The sequence below is a fragment of the Enoplosus armatus genome, chromosome 10 (genome assembly GCF_043641665.1).
Source record: "Enoplosus armatus isolate fEnoArm2 chromosome 10, fEnoArm2.hap1, whole genome shotgun sequence".
NCBI lineage: Eukaryota > Metazoa > Chordata > Actinopteri > Centrarchiformes > Enoplosidae > Enoplosus > Enoplosus armatus.
The window spans coordinates 8,339,266-8,359,667 of NC_092189.1; the positions used below are offsets into that span (position 1 = coordinate 8,339,266).

The 20,402-nt window shown below is 42.0% G+C and overlaps 3 protein-coding genes across 4 annotated transcripts; 1 reads left to right on the plus strand and 2 right to left on the minus strand.

Annotated features, from left to right (window-relative positions):
- Positions 1 to 2,814: 2,814 nt before the first annotated feature.
- On the minus strand, positions 2,815 to 6,369 carry hbegfa (heparin-binding EGF-like growth factor a). Of its 2 annotated transcripts, XM_070913596.1 has the most exons (6): positions 6,106 to 6,369; positions 5,108 to 5,341; positions 4,807 to 5,005; positions 4,550 to 4,705; positions 4,276 to 4,363; positions 2,815 to 4,146 (listed from the first exon to the last, which is right to left on the minus strand). In XM_070913596.1, exons 1-5 carry the CDS (start codon positions 6,149 to 6,151, stop codon positions 4,291 to 4,293), a joined length of 708 nt encoding a protein of 235 aa, XP_070769697.1. In that variant the 5' UTR covers positions 6,152 to 6,369; the 3' UTR covers positions 2,815 to 4,146; positions 4,276 to 4,290. The 2 variants fall into 2 exon arrangements, with proteins under 2 accessions (XP_070769697.1, XP_070769698.1); XM_070913597.1 differs by lacking the exon at positions 4,276 to 4,363.
- Positions 6,370 to 7,969: 1,600 nt separating this feature from the next.
- On the plus strand, positions 7,970 to 13,546 carry rufy1 (RUN and FYVE domain containing 1). Its single transcript, XM_070913196.1, has 17 exons — positions 7,970 to 8,086; positions 8,388 to 8,567; positions 8,681 to 8,798; positions 8,888 to 8,989; positions 9,320 to 9,443; positions 9,542 to 9,603; positions 9,740 to 9,875; positions 10,155 to 10,256; positions 10,345 to 10,461; positions 10,582 to 10,749; positions 10,836 to 10,933; positions 11,038 to 11,157; positions 11,611 to 11,740; positions 12,238 to 12,332; positions 12,424 to 12,472; positions 12,573 to 12,650; positions 12,738 to 13,546. The coding sequence occupies exons 2-17, from the start codon at positions 8,408 to 8,410 to the stop codon at positions 12,879 to 12,881; spliced, it is 1,803 nt and encodes a 600-aa protein (XP_070769297.1). The 5' UTR covers positions 7,970 to 8,086; positions 8,388 to 8,407; the 3' UTR covers positions 12,882 to 13,546.
- Positions 13,511 to 19,295, minus strand: hnrnph1 (heterogeneous nuclear ribonucleoprotein H1). Its single transcript, XM_070913197.1, has 11 exons — positions 19,227 to 19,295; positions 17,998 to 18,094; positions 17,749 to 17,904; positions 17,515 to 17,658; positions 16,426 to 16,564; positions 15,499 to 15,677; positions 15,238 to 15,350; positions 14,982 to 15,117; positions 14,806 to 14,889; positions 14,565 to 14,657; positions 13,511 to 14,348 (listed from the first exon to the last, which is right to left on the minus strand). Exons 2-11 carry the CDS (start codon positions 18,077 to 18,079, stop codon positions 14,251 to 14,253), a joined length of 1,224 nt encoding a protein of 407 aa, XP_070769298.1. The 5' UTR covers positions 18,080 to 18,094; positions 19,227 to 19,295; the 3' UTR covers positions 13,511 to 14,250.
- Positions 19,296 to 20,402: the final 1,107 nt, after the last annotated feature.

Below are 20,402 nucleotides of genomic sequence, written 5' to 3' on the forward strand. Positions count from 1 at the left end.
TATGCAACATTATCAGTACTGATGCAAAGTAGGTGGTTCTACTGTATAGGCTTCAAATTGCTGGTCAGAATGAGGAAAACAACCTCCAACATACATAATGTACACTTTATTTCCTAAAAATTATATCTTTAAAACATTATCACCTTAGATTAAAACAGTTTATTGCTACTAACTAAAAAGTGTATCGCAAATTTAGTTGGAAACATGAGTCTAAAAGTCTTTTATGTAACAGACAAAGGCGCCTATAATGAGTTTAGGTGAGCACACCTTGGCGTGAACAACTGCTGCCAAAAAAGTGGCAAAAACAATAGCGATCTTGGTACACGGGCAGCTCTCAGGGGAGTGTGGCACAATGAATTTGGCCAACTTGTGAGGAAATACCTTCTGAGCTGTGGAAATATCCTCTGAGTTTCTCTAGAAACATTCAAGGACACTCTTCTTCTTCAGCAGAGCTGTTACTGTGACCCTACAAGGAAAATTCAGGAGTGGTGCAGCACTGATGCCTGATGATGGGCCACCCTACCGGACATTATTTCCTGGCTGTGGTCCACAAGGCCACTGAGAAAGAGAACGCAGCGAACTCCCTTCTCTCGCTGCATTCTGGCTCTTTGGTGGCCATCAGCCCCGGGAATAGCAGCTATGTGAGCATGACTGCACAGCACTATTTCTGTGCGCTCTGCTACTTGACATTGAGAGGCCGGGATTAGGTGGCTCCACTACTGTAAATGACTAGCCCCTGTCACACATGCAAACACACGCACACATGTGTGTGCTTTTGCAAATACACATATACACGTTCATACATACTGCACAGGAAATCATGTGACAAATACAATTCAGTTAGGAGAGACTTAATTGCAGAGATGCTTAAATAATAATAAAATGGTTTTATTGATATAGTGCACAATAGGAAAGTTGAAGAAAGCGAAGAGTGTTTGGCAATGAGACCCCATTGTGACGCCATATTTTAAGGGGGTAATGATGCCATGAGCTGTAAAGGAATCTCCCCCTAGAAGTCTAGACACTGGTGGTGGTGAAGACGTGAAGAGAAATGGCTGAAGATCTGAATGGATGAGATGTGGAGCGAGACTTCTGTAGGCCTCACTGGAAGGACCAACAGGGAAGACTGGTTGTGATGAAGGCCGGAGGTGAACAGGGTGGAGGAGAGTTGCATCAATGTGACACTGAAATGACATGAGATGACAGCCTCCTTCACAATCATATTCTTTGATTCTTGATTGTTTTTGTGCATGTGAATAAATTATGTTTTTATGTTTGCAAACCTGCTGGCCTCAAATTTCCCCCTGATAGACAAAGTCTTTTGAACTTAATTCAACATATCTTCCGTGCAGTGAGCTCATCTGCTAAAATTGTACACTGAGCAGATACAACTATGTGCACATGTGCTGGATTGCATTTTCCCTGAGAAAGTTGAATGCTGAACTGCTGTTTTTCAGTTACTCAACAAGTGGTATGAGGAGTGCTGATGCCTGAATCAGGTACCACACCCTTATGGTTCAGCTGAACATCTGTCTTCAACTACCATCCCCCAGTGTGAACATGTGAGTCCGACAGTATCTTGTTTATTCAGTATATATAGAAAGTATGGGAATCAAACCCACAAACAGTGTTGAAATGATCCCATAGCAAACATGTAAACACTGATGTTTTGCTGTGGATTTTTGCTTGTAAGGGTTCGGTTAACCCCTGGAACTCACACAGACGCAGCACCAAGACATTACTCTACCACATTCCCACACACACACACACACACACACACACACAGACACACTCACACAGTGTCGGTGTAACAACATCCGTGTAGGAGGTGACTTCAAGGGGTGACTAACATTTGGTTGGGTCTCAGCCTGCCTTTGAGTCCAGCTGGGTCTTTTGACTTTCCTTACCCCCATTAAACCTACATGCGGCATACATGACAGCATTGTTGCATCCTGCTAGTATTTGCCGTATGTGGTCTCTCTGAACTCTCAGGGCTGGTTTGAGGTCTCAGATGTTATACGTGGTGGTGTGTCTTTGAACATGACATCTGTTGGCTGTGTGAGTAATGGTGTGTGGTGCTGTGGCATGATGTGCTGTGGCTGAACATCAGGTGTTCCTCGGCCTACACGCCGCACATCTGTTCCCCCGTGGCTCAGTGCGTACACACGGCGGTAAGTGAGTCCTGACCGCACTCATGATGATTGATCTGTCAGTGAGACTGATGATGCTGTTGTCAACACATGAAACTGATAATGTCTTTCTTTTTAATCCAAAGAGAAAGGCCTCTGAGAAGCATATTGACTTAAAAGACAAACAATCATTTGTTAAACTGTATAATTCGACACAAACATAGTGATTAAACACCGGTATCCACATTTCATGGCCTACCAGATTTAAACATAGTAAAGTAGGGAGGCTTTCTGACTCCATGTCTACACAGCACTGACTAAAAAATATTTGCCTTTGGAGCACTGAACATAATAGCACTAATGGCCAGGATACAGGTGCTTTGGTTAAAAGTGGTTGCTCACACGTCAGAGACAGGGGAAATAAAAATATTATGTTTACTATAATTACAGCTCCTGAATGGGCCAAAAGAACACACTGGTGTTATCATTGTCCAGACCAGCCGTTTTAAAATATCACATTAATGTGTGGCCCGACTCAGGAAGTGAACCAAAAGAGTGAAAATAAACTTGACCTTAACTTAACTGATCTGTCAGAACAACATCTGAGACTCCTGTCATAATGCTATTATAACACAGTGCTTTGCTTCATACAGTTAAGATATAATGAATTACAAGAGTCAAAAGATCTGAGAATCTTTTTTTTATTATTATTTTGCTCTGAAAAAGAAAATCACATAAATAAGAATCACTTCAAAACTGCAGGACAGGATTTGAAAGGGTGGAACACTTTAATTCACATTTTTTTTGCTTTGAAAGCTGAACATGGATCTAAAGGGAGTTTCTATGATGATGGTAAGACAATATGGCAATACAACATATTCATACCAAATTCTTGCTACAGTGCATTTGATATTTGACTCCATTTTAAACGTTTTTTAACAATACAGATGCCTAGTGCACAGTGTGTGTGTTGCCTTTAATCAATACATAGCCAGTGGGATGTACTGCAATGACGCACACTGAGCTGTCATTATAACACTGAGGCAGAACGCTAAGCCTGATGTGAAAGAGTGAAAGAGCAGTGCTTGCCTCATACCTCATCGCCACCGGTGATGTGCCTTTGAGCAAGGGCCTGAACGCCCCCCACCTTCTACAGTGGAGCTGCTTAGTGGCTGACAGATCCGGCTGGTTGTACTGGGCAGCTTCCAGGTGTGACTGTGTGTAACTGTGAGTTGCTCTCAATGGAACTACACTGAATGATTAAGAAGCCATCTTGTCTATCCAATGATCAATTTATTTATCACAGTGCTATTGATCATCTACCAAGTGCCAAAATGAAAGCCAGAAAATCATGACATTGATGCATCATATCTCTTTTCGTGAAATACTTAATATCTCAAGGAGCTTCTGCATTGTTTCCTTCTCTGTCTCATAAATAAATATCATATCGTCCAATAAGAAATATAAAAACAACTGTAACATCATTATTTTAAAAACTGTTGAAGGTGGTTAAAATCTCTATAAATACAGTTAGCTTAAATAAATAAATTAAAATCATAAATATACCGTTTACTGTACACAAAAAAAAAACATGGACTTGTGCAGGAAAATACAAAAATGCTGTCTGTTGAGAAAAAAAAAAATCCAGGTTGAGCTCTCGTTGTTAAAAATCTTTTATCTTGTTCAGTTCAGTCTGCAACGACCTCTTTTCACACAGTCAAGAAGCAGCACAGAGTCTAGACAAATGTTCCTTCTTCTTCTTCTTCTCGTTCCTTCGTGCTCGTCACATCTCCAGTCCATCCTCGGGGCCGTTAGTATTCCAGTTTCAGGCGGGCCGTCCTCTTTCCGAGGCCTTCAGGAATATGTTCAGCTGCCCATTTTTCATCTGAACGTCTAGCAGAGGGTCAGGCAGACAACAACCTCTGTTCCCTTCATGTACGATCCCTTTTCCTCTAGGACCTCCTTCCGCGCTTCACTTCTCTTTTTCTATTTTGAGGTAGAATTTCCACATCTTTGCCTAACATGAAAAAAAAAAAGCAAAACAAGAGAGGCGATGAGCAAAACCTTCTTTCATTCAGGCAACACAGAAGAAAGAAAACGATGTTTGTCAGTGTATTTGTTTGTAGGCCTGCTCCTCACTACTCACCTCTCTTTTGTCTCTTCAGTGATTGGACGCTAACCCTAGTTTGACCTTCTCTTCATTCTCTACATCATACGCTCCCCGCTTGTGAAACCTGCAATAAACAGAAGAGAAGGAGCTTGTTCAGACTATTTTCTGTGTCTATCTATAACAAGTATCAGCTTTGTCTCTAGAAAAGCCCTTTATCTATGTGTGTGTGTGTGTGTGTGTGAGTGTGTGAGAGAGTGTGTATGGTTGTTAGTATGTGTTTGTGAAGTGAATCTGTGAGTGTTTTTCTTACCTGAGCAATAATAAGAGGCCTATGATGGTGAGGCAGATGGACGACAGCACCACCGCCACCACGGCCAGAGCTGTGGTCCGGTTGTAGCCCTCCTGGGGCTTCTCCAAGGGCAGCGTGAAAAACTGACACCTATCCCCAGAGTAACTCTGGTGGCACCTGCAGACAGGACGGAGAGAGGATTAATAATAAAAAGGGTAAATAATTCAGTGGATCCAGAGTGGTGGAGATGGTGCGCAGGTAGACGCAGATATACTTACACACAGGATGCAGAGCGGATGTTCCTCAGGTACTGGCAGGTGCCGTGAATGCAGAAATCCTTAAACTTCTTCAGGCAAGGATTCCTCTTCTTTCCCTTGCCTTTGCCCCTCTTTCTTCCCTTTCCTCTCCTTCTGTTTCCCTCAGTGCTTTCAGCCTCCAGGGTGGCAGATGGGTCTTTGGGTTTGCTTGACATGGCAACTAAACCAAAACCCAGAAAAAAAACAATTACATTATTGTCATTGTTAAGAAAGCAAGTAAAAACTGAATTAAATCAGTGGTGAGAAAATGTGAGTTCCTTACCTTGTGGCAGTTCCACTTCATAGTCTCCAGACATGCCGTCTTCATACTCGTCTTCGTAATAATATTCATCGTCGTACTCCTCCTCCTCGCCTTCCTGACCGTACTCTACTGTTGTGCTCACCTCCTCCACCCTCCTGTCTTTGGTTGTGTCCAAAAAGTTGATAACAGCTGTGTGCCGCTGCCTGTCGCTCTCATACCTGTCAACTGCAGCACCGCTGGCCAGTCTGGACACCACTGCAGGAGAGAATAACAGCGTTTAAAAATGTTAAAATTGCACATAAGTTTGGTTTGATGCAGTCTTTCACAGAATAGAACTCCAGAACACCTCCTCTCTGGGGACACAGGTTAGTGTGCCAAGGTGGGCTGGACCTCTGAGGGCAAGTTGAAACATGTTGTGCAGGAGGAAGCTTCAGGCTGGGTTTTTGGCTTTCAGTGCAATCACACTGATCCCTGTTAGGAAATGCACAAGCTCAGATACAGAGCATGGTCCTTAAGGGGTTGGTAGGTATTCATGCCTTGCTCAGGAGCACTTCGGCAGGACGGAAACTGGCCAAAAGTGGGCCTTTAACTAGGAAGCCTACCTCAAAGGGACAGTTTAGATTTGTGGGCTTCAGAGGGGAAATGTAAAGTGCGTGTGTGTGGGGAGGGGGCAAATTCAAATTGGCATACACTCTCTGTGTCTCATACACACACACAAAATGCATGGACAGACAGTTAGCTAATGTCAGGCAAGAATATGAGTTAAAAATAAATGTATCCAGTTACATAAAGCATGCTCTAAAATAGAGAGATGACCCCGTTAGCTCCCGAATAGCCGCTGGCATCACGAAAAGCGTTGCCTTAAAGGTTATGAAGTTTACAAGACACGTTAGCTACAGCTCGGCCATAATCCAGAGGAGAGACAGGTAAGACACGGAAAGCACACCTCCAACACAGTGACATAACCCGACGGAGACAGAAAAGAAAAGAAGACACGCTTGTTTTCACATGAAACTCACCCAAGGCGTGAACCAGCAGGAGCACAGCACCGAAAATCCTCATCATGTCAAAACTCCCAGTGATTTCTTTTGTTGGGAACACAAAAAAAAAAAAGATGATCAACAAGTTGTATTCCTTCCACTTGTTCCGGCTCTAAATAGTCCTTCGTTTCTTTCCTTTTTTTTTTATTTTTTTTTTTTTTCTCTCGACGTGTTTTGTGTGAATGAATCCCGCTTGTCTGAGAGCTGCTCGTGTGGCTGCGGAGGGCTGGAGCGTCTCGGGGAGTTTCAGAGAGAGAGAGCGTCCGGACAGAGGCTCCGCGGTATTTATGGCTCACTTCACCACGCCTACAGAGGAGGCTGCTGAGGGAACATGTGTGGCAGGATACAGACTCACACTGCACAAAGCGTGCACTTGTGTTATAACGATGTTACATCCATTCATTAATCACTTTGGTGTGTGTGTGTGTATATATAGACATAGAAGTTGTTGTTGTAAATGTATTCTATGATTATCTTATCAATGATAAATAATATATGCGTCTTTGACCTGAGGTGCTCTTGTCTTTCAAAACACTGACTCTCATTTCGACAAAACCACAGCGTATGTTGCCTCTTTGCCTGTCAGGTTCAAATGACTTGCCCTATTTAATTTATGAGGATTTCATTTCATCAAGTATTTCATGGTTGGTAATACATTGTCCAACAAGGTAGGTAAGAAACAATATACAATAAGAAAAAAGCAAAATAACATAAAATAACAAATAGAATAAATACATAAATAGTTCCCAAAAATTGTAAAATGTGGTTTGTCTTTAAGCTTTACAATTAACTTTTTTTCTTTCTTTTTTTTTAACCTATTCTACCCATTTTCTACCAGGTCTACACTACGGTTCTAGGAATTCAGTGCTGTTTAATCCAGATGAGGCATACACACACATATAGTAATAGTAATTAGAGTGATGTTAGGCTAACACAACAGGAAACAATAATAACTGCACGGTCTAAAGTGGACTGGTGAATTTCTTTTTTAGGCCAATAAATAATAAAAGCACCTTGTAAGAAGTTCCACAGGCAAAATGATGCACAGCTCGTCTGCGGCACCATGTGGTGAAACTAGGAACTACAGCACACCTGCTCTGAGTACACTTGGACTACAGGTGGACTCTGCGTCACAAAATGCCCATGGTAGATGACACAGCCAGGCAGCTCTGAGATGATTAATATTTAAAAATTCATAATGAAAACGTTGCTAAAGTCAGATTGGAAAGTTGAAAGTGAGATAAGCAAAATACTTTCGCGTTCCCCTGCAATAAGTTTTGCGTTGCCGCTGATAACATTAACAGTTCAAAAAAACTGTACTTTCCCTACTGTGACATGTCAAAATGTGATTCGTGTAAAAGGCATTTAGTGCTGGCTTTAGAGTAGGTCAATGCCTCAAGACTGACAAAACGCAGAAGAAGAACGCATAAGAAAACAGGTGTTGTAGAGATATGTTTTTAAATGTATGTCTCCTGGTCCTGTCCAGTAGGCGGCGGTAGTGCGCCTATAAGCTGATTTACCTGACCGCCAAAAAATACAAGGAAGAAGAGGAACGTTCTCACAACGCTCGCGATTACCCTGGTCTCGTCACGTGAATAGGCGGCGGCGAGGAGGGGAGGGGGGACAAACATGGCCGACGAGGCAGGGGAAGTAAACACAGCTGTTGAGGATGGCGAAGCAAAACAACAGCTAGATGAACCAGAGGTTTCTGGAGCCGCGGCCGACGGAGAGTCCGGCGGCAACAACGGGCAGGACCGGGCAGACAAGTCGGCTCCGGCGGCGGTAGAGTACAGTTGGTCGGCTCCTATCCTGTCTCTGGCTCGGAAGGCCACTGAAACGATTAGCAGCGGGGTGAGCTACGTTGCTGCCCCGAGAAATCCCTCACAGGGATCCGCTGCGAGCTCTCCAACGGAAAGGGAGGCCGAAAATGTTCTCAATAACTCTTCAACAAAGCTTCTAGGTAGGGTGTGGCTGTTATTCACCTTTGGCACTCAAACCAACACCGTCCAAGTTAAAAGATATTGCAGCCATAAAGTCCGTCTCACAACTTCCTCTTTGACTTAGTTAATTGTCAGCTGTCAGGACACATGACTTCAAGAGCAAAATCTTGATTTTATGGGTTGCTGACCGTGCACGAGATCACGCTGTTCTCTCTGCCACTGTATGCAGTGTCTAATCTGAATTTTATGGACACAAACTTGCGTCCTCCAAGCCTGCATCTGTTTGACTGATACCTTTTCTTTGCCTTGCATTCTTTACAGTCCTGCCCCCTAAAGACCCCATGGCAATAGAAAGATCCAACCTCCTCAGCATGATGAAGATGAGCGTCAAAGTATTAATTCAGTCCTCATTGAGTCTGGGCAGGACGCTGGACTCAGAGTACCCTCCTCTGCAGCAGTTCTTTGTCGTCCTGGAGCATTGCCTCAAACATGGGCTGAAAGGTGAGGTCGTCCATGAGACTGACCTTTTGAATAAAATTGGTTACTATTTAAAGTGATCCAATCCCATGTCACTGTCAGAGCAATTCCACATTTTGTTTTTTGTTGTTTTTCAGCCAAGAAAACCTTCATTGGTCAGAACAAGTCCATATGGGGACCTCTGGAACTGGTTGAGAAGTTGTGCCCAGAGTCCGCTAACATTGCCACAAGTGCCAGAGACCTGCCCGGCATTAAGTATGCTATGCTAAACCCTTTTCCAGTAAACCTACAATGTAAAGTATGCTTAACCTCCGTTTATTTATTGGCGTTTTTTCTCTTTTCAGGACTGGTTTGGGGAAAGCAAGGGCTTGGCTGCATTTAGCGCTCATGCAGAAGAAAGTAGCCGACTATATGAAAGCTTTGCTGGACCGCAAAGATCTCCTGAGGTTAGTAATCATTATTAATTATGTGGGTTTAATACAGCAGGAATATTTTATTAGGATGTTAAGATGTTACACTTATTGACTATTTTTCCTCTCTTTCCAATTTATTCTCTTATTTATCTTATCTTATTCTTCTACCTGTAAATACTCAACTTTTTCAATTTCAAAAATGTACCTTTATATTTTTACGTTTGTTGTCTGTCAGATTATATGTTAAAGCACCATCAGACCACGGCAAATTCCTTGTACTGTATGTTACTTGGCAATAAACAGTTTCTGATTTCTCTTCATAATACCCCTCCTTCAATCCCCTCCACATCTGTCCCCTCCTAGTGAGTTTTATGACTCTGGAGCATTGATGGTGGAGGAGGAGGGGGCAGTGATGGGGGGACTGCTGGTGGGCCTCAACGTGATTGACGCTAACCTCTGTATTAAAGGGGAGGATCTTGATTCTCAGGTGAGTGCTGACAAATGTTGTGGGACTACACATCCCAGCCGTCACACCTCACTGTGTTGCTCAGGATACACAGTAACTAGTTTCTCTGTCCCATTTAGGTGGGAGTCATTGACTTCTCCCTTTATCTGAAAGACTCTGCCAACAGTGAGACTCCAAAAGAGTGAGTGCCCACTTACCGATGGATTGAGCATCTCACAACACTGCTTTACATTATGTTTTGAACTGCTCTATGTTTGAAATGTAGCCCAAGACATGATGATAATTAAATGTACCCTCAACTGTTTGCTCTCTTTCAGTGATGGCAAGATGACAGCCATATTAGATCAGAAGCACTACATCGAGGAGTTAAATCGTCACCTAAGTGGCACCGTCACTGACCTTCAGGCTAAGATGGACTCTCTAGAGAAGACCAACAGCAAACTTGTAGAGGAGGTAATGTGTGTGTGTGAACCTGTGTGTGATTGCGCTTGTACTGTGGGGGTGTGATGCATTTTTTTATATTAAAAAGAAGACATTTCTTTATTGTACATATTCTTTCATATTTTTATTGTTAATTTTTCTTGACTTTTGTTGTACTTTTAAAAAATATGTTTTACTACTATGTTTATTGTTACTTGTAAATGAAAACCTACTTGGCTATAAACACGATATTGAGTCTCTCTGTGTCAACATAGCACCTGTGTGCATTAAGTGTGTTTGTCTTTTCCTTAGCTGACAGCAGCAACAGACCGAATCAACTCTCTGCGGGAAGAACACGAACAGCTAAGAAAGGAGAATGAGTCGATCTTGCAGGCCAGCCAGAAAAAGGAAGAGGTCAGAAAGCATCTACAAACAACTGCAACTAAACCACTCCTAATCTAAAAAAAAATACCCCAACTGTATGATGTGTTTGCTTTTCCAGGCAACACTTCAGGACAGCCAGGTGGAGCTGGAGACATACAAACAGACTCGACAGGGCCTGGATGAGATGTACAGTGTGGTTTGGAAGCAGTGTAAAGAGGAAAAGCGCATTCGCCAGGTCAGGTATCAACAGGCTATAGCACTAGAATGGAAGACATCATGCCTTTTTTTTGCACTAATCAAGACTAGAACCGAATTTGACTCATGCATTTTGTATGTTTGCAATGCCGAATGTCAGGAGCTGGAGCGGGAGTTGGAACTCCAAGTGGGGCTGAAGCAGGAGATAGAGGTAGCCATGAAGCTGCTGGAGAAGGACACGCATGAGAAACAGGACACGCTGGCAGCCCTGCGGCTCCAGCTTGACCAAGTCAAGACTCTAAACCTACAAATGTTCAACAAGGCTCAGGTAAACACACATGAATACACCTTTTCTTCCTTTTGCATGACTGCTCAGACAGAACGCACATTTACATAGTCTGTGTGGCTCTTAAGGACTCACAGCGGGAAGCAGAGAAAAAGCAGGCAGAGGCTGTGCAACTGGAGCAGAAGATGGATGAAATGGAGAAAACCATGTTGGAACTAGAGCAGAGGTATGCACAATACATACCTCTGCTGTTTTTCGGTGTTTCTGTGTGTTAAAATGATATTCCTATTAAATTAATGTCCTCCTCCTTGATCTTTTTGTACGTCTCAGGCTACAGAACTCAGAGCGAGAGCGCAAACAAAGTGACCAGTCAGACAAAGATATGAGGGTGGAGCTGGAAGGAAAAGTGGATGCTTTGCAGAAACAACTGAGTGACCTGGATACACTAAGGTTAAGACACACATCTGGAGAAAATAAAATGTATATAGCACAAGTTCGCAAACAACAAGAGCATTACACAGACGGATAAAATGACTATGAATATGTACTGTACATGGAATAAAGGGCAACATTAAAAGACCAGAGAAATTTAAATAAACATTTAAAACATTGTTGCTATTTGTCCAACATGAGTTAATGCTATACCAAGGAGCAGTTAAGTAGTTCTTTTTGGAAGAGTCGGAGCTCACATTTCATTCATTCATTTCATTTGTTCATTTAAAGATCAGTAAAACTTTAAAATCAGCTCCAAGAGTAACTTTAGTAACTTTCTTTAACACTTCCATTCATGTTAAATGTAACTTTAGTCTCCCACCTTTGATTATTAGTAGCAGTTTCAACATGTAGTCCTACACACATATAGACTTTAATTGGCTATAAGAAGTGTCTCATCTCTGTTCTCAGGCTGGGTTTGGAAAATGAGCTGCGTACTGAGAGGGAGCAGAGGCAAAGCCTGCAGAAAGCTCTCCAGCGGGAGCAGGACAACAGCGTCGAGCTCCGCACACAGCTGCAACAACTCCAGGGCCTGCACACGGTCAGTGTCTCACTCACTCACACACACACACACACACACACACACACCAGGGTTACGGTCAGTCAACTCTGGAAGTGGATTCTACTTTCGAAATGATGAAACACTGTTTAAGTGTTGTAACTACAGGATTCATATGTAGTTTCCCTATGCAGAAGTGAATTGAGAACATATGTATAACTACCAGACACAGCCACAAAATCACCACTTTAAAAAAGGTATATAAGTGCTTCTTTATCATAGCTGTTGGGCTCATTTTAATTCTGGGGTTCGGTCTCAAATCTGTTTCAGGATTAGTTTGATTAGATGCTGCAGTTCCTATTTTAATATTTCCATATATATCAATATTTCCAATGTAACTACAGTAGTTTCATTGGTGCAACAGCCTCAGTAAAACATTGTTCACCCTATTTAGGTCTTTCTAGTGTGAGCAAATACTTGCAAACACTGTACAGTATTGAGACGTTACAATGCCTGTTTCCTGTGAATTGATGGTGCAGGAGCTGCAGGATCTGAAGCAGGAGAAGCAGCAGCTGCAGCAGACATGTGAACAGCAGGAACAGGCTCTGCAGGAGATGGGACTGCATCTCAGCCAGTCAGTGCTACTGATTTTGTCAATTTGTTTATGAACAAAGTGTATCATTTCATGTCATGAGGTTTTAGGGTTTCCTTTATATTTGTCAAAGGTCTAAACTTAAGATGGAGGACTTCAAGGAGGTCAACAAAGCTCTGAAGGTGAAACGTTAGGAATGGTGTGCTTGGACAATTGATGCTGTGTAATTTGAATAACAAAATCCTGAAAAGCCATATCTTATATGTTCATTGCTCCCATCAGGGTCACGCCTGGCTGAAAGATGATGAGGCCACTCAGTGCAAGCAATGCCAGAAGGAGTTCTCCATTGCACGCAGAAAGGTAGGCTACTTTTTTGTCACATTTTATTAGTGCTTGTACATTCATCTTCACAGCAATGCGAATGAGCCATCCGTGTTTGTGTTACAGCACCACTGTAGAAACTGTGGAGACATCTACTGCAACAGTTGTTCCGGTAACGAGCTGGCCTTGCCCTCCTTCCCTCGGCCAGTGCGGGTGTGTGATATGTGCCACTCCCTCCTGCTGCAGAGAAGCTCCTCCACACATTCTTGACAAAACACCTGCAAGAGCTTTCCAACACCGCAAATACTCATCCACTATGATTTTTAACTACTAATGTCATCAAATCTTATGGAAATGTGATTTGGTGTTCCATTTCCACCGTTACCTGAAATTCAGGAACATTAGTTCACCTGTATTAAATAAGGGGCCACCTTTTTAACACTGATGGGATGAGCTGACATACTTTATGCAGAGTGTATGTTAAGGAGCCTTTACTTAGAGTTTGAAATAGTTGTTTCTTTGGGCTGGAATAACATCAATTTGACTCTTTGGTACTTGATAAATTGACCATTATAAGGTGTGTAGTTTTTCTAATTCAAACCATGGATGTTGATTATGTTATCAAGGTTACTGCTGGTTTTCAGCTTCTGTTGAGAATCATTTGTCTAGCTGGTTTATAGGAGAACACATGTACTTCACTTTGATATTGTTCAACTTGTCATGCATCTACTCTAACAATTTCTGCAGCTGTGGCCCCACCGCTGGATACATGCAAAATGTGTAAATGACTATAGAATGTTAACAAATTTAAACTATTTTAGAATGTATTATATAACAAGATTTTGTGGATTGTGTTAAATGCTACAAAGCCATTTTCTTAATTTGGGAATGGTGACCAAACATTTTTTAATCTAGATATTTGATAAATGAATAAAGCCTCCTGTTTTGCAATGCTTGTTTCAATTAGATATTCCAGACTAGTTTATTCACTTTGTGCACAGGAAATACAAATAGCATTTGAAGCAGTAGAAACCTTCATGTCAGCAGATTGGAAATTCACTTGCCATAGATACAGCCCTCATCCAGACAAAAGAAAAGCCCTATCAGCACTCACACCTTAAGAAAAACAAAACATGCTCTGAAGTGAAGTCAAATTCAGATTTTAACGGGAAATAAAAAAGGCTAAATACTACGTAGAAGATGAAACAAGGACTAAACATCAGAAGATAGACATTTTCTGATTTTTTTGTTCATGCACTCAGACATTGAAATGTATGTTAAAGCCGCCAGCACATGATGAGTTAACCTTGAGGAACAGCCAGGTGCTTGCAGAACACAAAAACGGCACGCTTCCTGGTAATGAAAATTGAAAGCACGGTTCCTGTGATGTGTCAGATCTGTGAGGAATGGGGAAGACAAACAGCGCTTCTCTTTGACACTTCTTGTGACACCAGATGATCTCACGTCTCTCCAAAGATCATCCACTTAAAAAAAATTACAAACCCTACCCCCTCAATATTTTCAAAACAACCTCGCCTGACCCTACCCTATGTTCACTAGGTGAGACTTACATTTCCAGTCCTTCCAGCAAAATGCTGAGTTAAAAAAACACATCAAATTAAGGGAGGAAAAAAAAAATCTACATTCCCCATCCCCCGCCCAGTCCATTCATAGAGCCTCTGCTTCCTCCTCCTCCACCGCCGCCGTAGTAACTGCTTCCCATTCCGCCCTGGTTACCTAACAAGAGAGAGAATACACACTATAGGACCGAGGAGTTCATCAAGGAGTAATGCAAAGAAACACATTGCGTTTCTGTCCATCAAGCAGAAATGGGCTCAGCACAGCTGTGCTGCATATGAATACATTAGTGCATTAATTAAGTGTGGCGAGCAGGAAAGGTTGTAGTTTAGGGTGGATGTAGAAGAAACCTATTTTAACAGAGCTGACACTCACTATAGTCACTGTAGCCACCCATATTGCCCTGGCTGCTGTATCCTCCAGAGTACCCTGAGCTCAGTTGGCCACTGCTGTAAGACGACTGGTTCCCTGTGGAGGGGACAAATCACATCTGGTTCAGGAAAACATTAAAACATCGGCAAGCTTCAACACCACAAGGATTCTGTGCTCCTGTGATAGCATTTTCATCCAAACGACAGACACCACTGGTCTCACGACCTCCATTACTGATACTCACCCATGCCACCCATCATCTGGCTGCTGTAGGCTCCGTTACTGCCACCTGCTGTTGAATTCAAGAACAGCTCCACATAGCGATGCTCTGAGGGCCAGAGAGAGAGAAGCCATGAATATAATTATAAATATGTCTATATTTAGGGTGGAAGTAGTGAATTGACTTATTCTTAAACGTACGCATGTTGGCTTTGTCTTTAGACATGGCTGCCACAGCATCCTCGTGTGTTGCAAACTCTACATCTGCCTCCCCGGTTACCCTGCCATCTGGGCCGATCTCAATATGGACCCGCACTGGATTCAATGGCGAGAAGAACTAAGAAATGCAAACAAGGACAAATTCATACATTTGTGTAAGATGCAAGCTTAACATTTGCAATATGCAGTAAAGAGGATTTCCGCGATCAAGTCGTTTTTCAGATATTCTCTGACTTACATTGTAGATGTCTGTCTCTGTGGCTCTGTATGGCAGGCCCCTCATGTGGACACAGTGACCTGTTGTGCTCTGGAAGGAAGAGCCGCCATCGCTATACCGTCCATCCGATACACCTGATTATACATAATGAAGATTAACACAAGATCCTATGAGGGCTTTACATCCTAATCTAATTAATTCTATTGTGCCGCGTTAGCATGAAGCACAGGTTAAGATCATTAAATCTCATTTCAATTCATCTTCAGTGCACTTGACACCCACCTCCTCCATAGCCTCCGCGACGCATTCTGTCATAGGATCCCCCTCTGCCCATCATGTTGTATCCGCGACCACCAGAGGGCCGGTCGTAGGGGCCAGGTCTCTGCATGCCCATGGGCTTCCGCTGGGGTTCATAATGGGTCCGCACCTCAGCGCGGCTACTCTTGAAGATCTCAATGTACCTAAGAGCATAGAGATACCAAAGTGAGGGCATGGGGAATGGACCAGGCAAGGCTGCATTTGCTCAATACTGATGACACTGGGCTATGCAGATGCTGTCGTGGTGTAGTCCATAGGTACTAATGTCTTTGGGTACTTAATGCTAGTTTTTAATAGAGCAGATAAAAAGAACTTAACCGAGTTGCAAAAATTAAGCTGTCCAAATTGATAAGGGCCTTATTGACTTTTACACTTTTCTTATGGTTACCTGAAGTTAGTTATATATCTGATTCAATAGAGCGTCCTGTGTCCTTTCCATGACAGCCATTGTCCTGGTTTTAGAGGGACAGAGAGGGCTCCAGCCCTTCTGCAACTCGCTCTAAGCATTACCTGTGACAGTGGTCTCCAGATCCATGTGTACAGTGGTCCTCTGATTTTATCACCAGGGAGACTCCTTACCATTTATCAACCTGGACTGATGTTTAGTGCTGAGACACCATTTGTTCTCAAAATTAAGCATGTACTCTAAATTCAGGAATCGTCTCATATTTGTGAATGGTGCCCAAGCACTAATCTTCCCATTGAACATTGTGAGTGTGTGGCTTATTTGGATCCAACAAGGCAATTTGTGTATGTGTTTGTGGTAAATATTATAAATATGCTTAAATTAGCCAAGATTAAGATAGTGTCCGTTTTGCATTTGGATCAGATGTTGAGGGTGCACACCATAAGAAAAGCAACTTATCCAGCCAACCAACCAACCATCCCCACCTGTGCCCTATTCTTTCCTTGTGTTTCTTTAGAGCCTTTTCAGCTATATCCTGTGAAGCAAACTGCACGAAGGCCTCCCCCGTACTCCTCCCCTGGATGTCCACCGGCAATGTTATCCCATTTGGCACGATTTCCAACCCTTCAACCCAAGGACAGATAACCCCAGCAGGGGACATATTAAATCACATGCCCAATCACAGAGAGAACTTTCTCTAAAGAGAGAGATAGAAAACTTATGGAAAACTCTACACATCACACAAACCAGTTCAGTTTTTAACCAGTGACTGGCCATTCAACGACTTACATTTACTGTATTTTGGGGATAAAATAGAAGAGATGAGAGGATAGAGAAGGAATATGGAAAAGGTCACTGTTTGGGACATCAGGCTAGTATTGGTGTGTTGATGAAGAGAGAACAAGATCCTGGTGGGTGACATGAGTTAAATTATTTTTTCGCCCATTAGAAACTAATCTAACACTTGGCATATAGTGTACAGAACAAAAACGTATTTAAAAAGACAAGGGTGTGAGGAAATGGGAAAAAGAAACGATGACACTGGGGTAAAAGACTGTCCAATCAGTGATGAGTGAGACCCATTCCATCATTAGTAAATTACCAGTAGGCACAGACAACTTAAAAATGTAACTGCTCCGTTTTACAACATCAGACCCAATTAAAGAAAGAAAAAAAGGTGATGAAAATGGGCTAAAGATGGTTATGATGGGCGAAGACGGGAATGGGCGTTTGCATAACAGATTCCTGCCCTTGGACTTAAATCTTCAAACTATTTCTCCATTTAAATTAAAACTAGCTTCCTTTTCTGGTGTCATTTTCTCACTGATCACCAATCCAAAAACACAAATAATTGTATTATTCTATTATGTATACGGTAGGTAATAATTTTCCAAAGGCATATTGACCTCTTAGTAAAATCAGATGCAAGAATTGTTAAGTGTCCATAGGAGAAAGGAAACAAGAAAAGGAAGAAAAAAAAAAAAACTTTTATCACCTACATTACATAATTTTTTTTTTATTTATTTATTTTTTTTTATTTTTACAATTAACCACTGTGCAAGATGTGTTCTTACCTGAGAAAAACTGTACGATCTCCTCCTTGCTGCAGCCAAAAGGAAGGCCTCGAAGCCGGACGAGCCCATCTCCTGCTGTTTCTGGACAGTTCGGACCAGTGTGCTTCATGACCCAGTCCATCTCGACATTGTTGGATTTAAAAACTATATCACAGGACATATAACAATCAGCCCCCAAAGCTTGAAGTTGAGACAATTCAAAAGGAGTCATTATGTGTAAGCAGTTATACACACCCTCTACATATCTGTGACCCATGGTTTCCCTGTCCTTCTTCACTGCAATCTTCAGGTCTTCCTCTGTCTCCAACTCGACAAATGCCTCTCCGCTGGGACGCCCCTCTCTTGTGTAGGTGAAGTGGATGCCACCGCCATTGCTGATGATTTTGCAATCTGCATTTGCAATGTATCATTATCAAATCATTTCTGATTGCTTTACAGTAATTGCTGATACAATTTCTTAAAGTGTAATATATAATTACCTACCTGAGAAAAACCTCTGTACTTCATCCACTGAGCAGGACCAAGGGAGACCCCTGATGCGTACTACATATCCCTCATCAGCCATGACTGGTCACAATCCCTGGAGAAAAACACCCCACTATTATTCAGTCTTTAAGTATGAGAAATTAGCACATACTATACAGATAATGTATTCAACTCAGAAGTCACTAGTGCCAGTAGAGGGAGGCAGTATGGCTACAATCTTCTGTGGTGGTGTTTATCCTGATTGTAATCAAGTTTCTGCACTTTTTGTCATTTAGTGTTCAAACATTCATGTCCTAAATTTTAGTGCATCTCTGTTCCACTTCCACAAGCACTTTTCTCCGTGTCCCTGCTTCACCTAACATTCACTACTCTAATATACAATTACACTGTGTCTCCATGTGCCAGTAAATCCCAAGAACACTGCAATTTTTATCCTACTTTTATGGAATATACTGATGTTTTTAATTAATTCCCACACGTGCAAGTGTACCACATTAGTGAAATTGGCTGTGGTATTGTTTGGACTAGTACATTTTACTTTCTACACTTAATGCTAAACGTATAAATCTATCATTTCTACTTTCAACGAGGCAACACAGTCGTATTTGGAGTTTGCTTGGACCAAGGTAAGTAAATGTGAATTAGCTTAGTTGGCAGTGCCATCTTGAGGCAGTTTGCCGGTAGTAAATCAAAATTCTCGAAATAGTGGCTTTTCCCTGCTACAAAGAATGTTGTTGTCTATAACATAAATTGCAGACAATTGTCACAAGTACCTTATTATCTGCTAAGGCGACCACTTCTTAAAAAGCGTGAACTCGGAGTCGTTCTCAGCTAGCTAACGTTAGCGACTCAACAATGTGTCGCTAAGCTACTTTCATTCGACAATATTATACGGTGGTGAAGCTTTTTGATAAATGTTTGAGAGTTCGCAGAATCCAAATCACCAATTACTAATTAACGACCTCGTTTAATTTCGACAGGGTGCATGGCCTTCTGCACGCTCACTATACCGCACCCAGACACAAGAACAAAAGCGGCCTTCTCAGTCGGCGCCATATTATTAGCAGGAACAGCAAGCTAGCTTTCACGCAAGCCTTCGCTAACTAATGGTATTATAATACAATCTGGTATACATACCGCTAGCTATGTTATGCTATGATGGTAAGCAAACTTGGCATTGCGTTTTGGTAAAGCAAATTAAACGATAGCGGCACTCATCAATTTACCTGATTCAAATGTAGATACAACACGCCGGAGTATGTATGACCAGACCTGCGTGATGAAGCTGAAACCTAGCACTGGGTTGCCAGAACTCCCCAACCACCCCCCTTTCAGGAACTACAAAACGACGCACTTTCGCATTAGTTCCAAACTGCAACACAATCACGTTATTCAACATGACCAAACATTTTAAATATATTTATAACCAATATCAGTATCTTGCTGTGTTTTGAATTGCATCGAAATCCAAGAATCTCAAGTTTGTTTAATGCCTGTAATAGCTTAAAATTGACAGAAAATGTGGGTTTTTTAAACAAACCTGGCAATCCCGGCTGAATAACCAATCGGCTCCGACTGGCCTGCGTCCACGCCCAAAAATGATGACGTTGCCGCCATTGGCCCTGACTAGTCGGATGGCTTCTCCTGGCCTTCAAATCCAAGAAACCCTGATTACAATGGTCAACAACTAACTTGTAATGCTTTTCAGCCTCTGTTAAAACAGAATATATGTACTGCAAAGGCAATATTTCACAACAAGGCCAAACTGAGCTCATTCTTATCAAAGCCAACTCAAAACATACGGACAAACACTACATGATACTAAAGCCCATTTAATAACACAACTCAACCAACAGCAAATCACAATAGATATTTGAGTTTTTGGGATGATCATAATGTGTAACAGTAACCTAGATAACGTACGATTATTTAGGTGTCTTGTTGGAACCAGAGTAGCAAGCCTAGGCTGCTGGTTTTGGTGACAACTGTGAATGAAAGATCACTAGTTTCAAATACGGGCAGGAGAAATGAATAAGCAGCTAATCCAATATGTTGGTGGGGTGACAGCCCAAAAGTAATAAAAGGAAGCCATGTGTAAGTAACTTGTTGTAATTGGTGAACTCTTAGTAAGGATTTGAGCAGAAGAAGTTTCCCTTCTTTCAAAAGTCCCCTTTAGCAAGACACTTTACCTCCTCCTGCATTATTAGAGAGGCTGTTTAGCAGCCAATGGCAAGACACTATATCAATGGTCAGCTCCAGGAATGAATGAATTAATCTGTCTGAGGTAACATGCATATTAAACTATATATAAGAGTATATAGTTAGAATTGGCACTGCCTGGATCATCTACAATATTAAAATACTGCTTGGTCCTTATTAATTAATCATTAATTTCACATTTT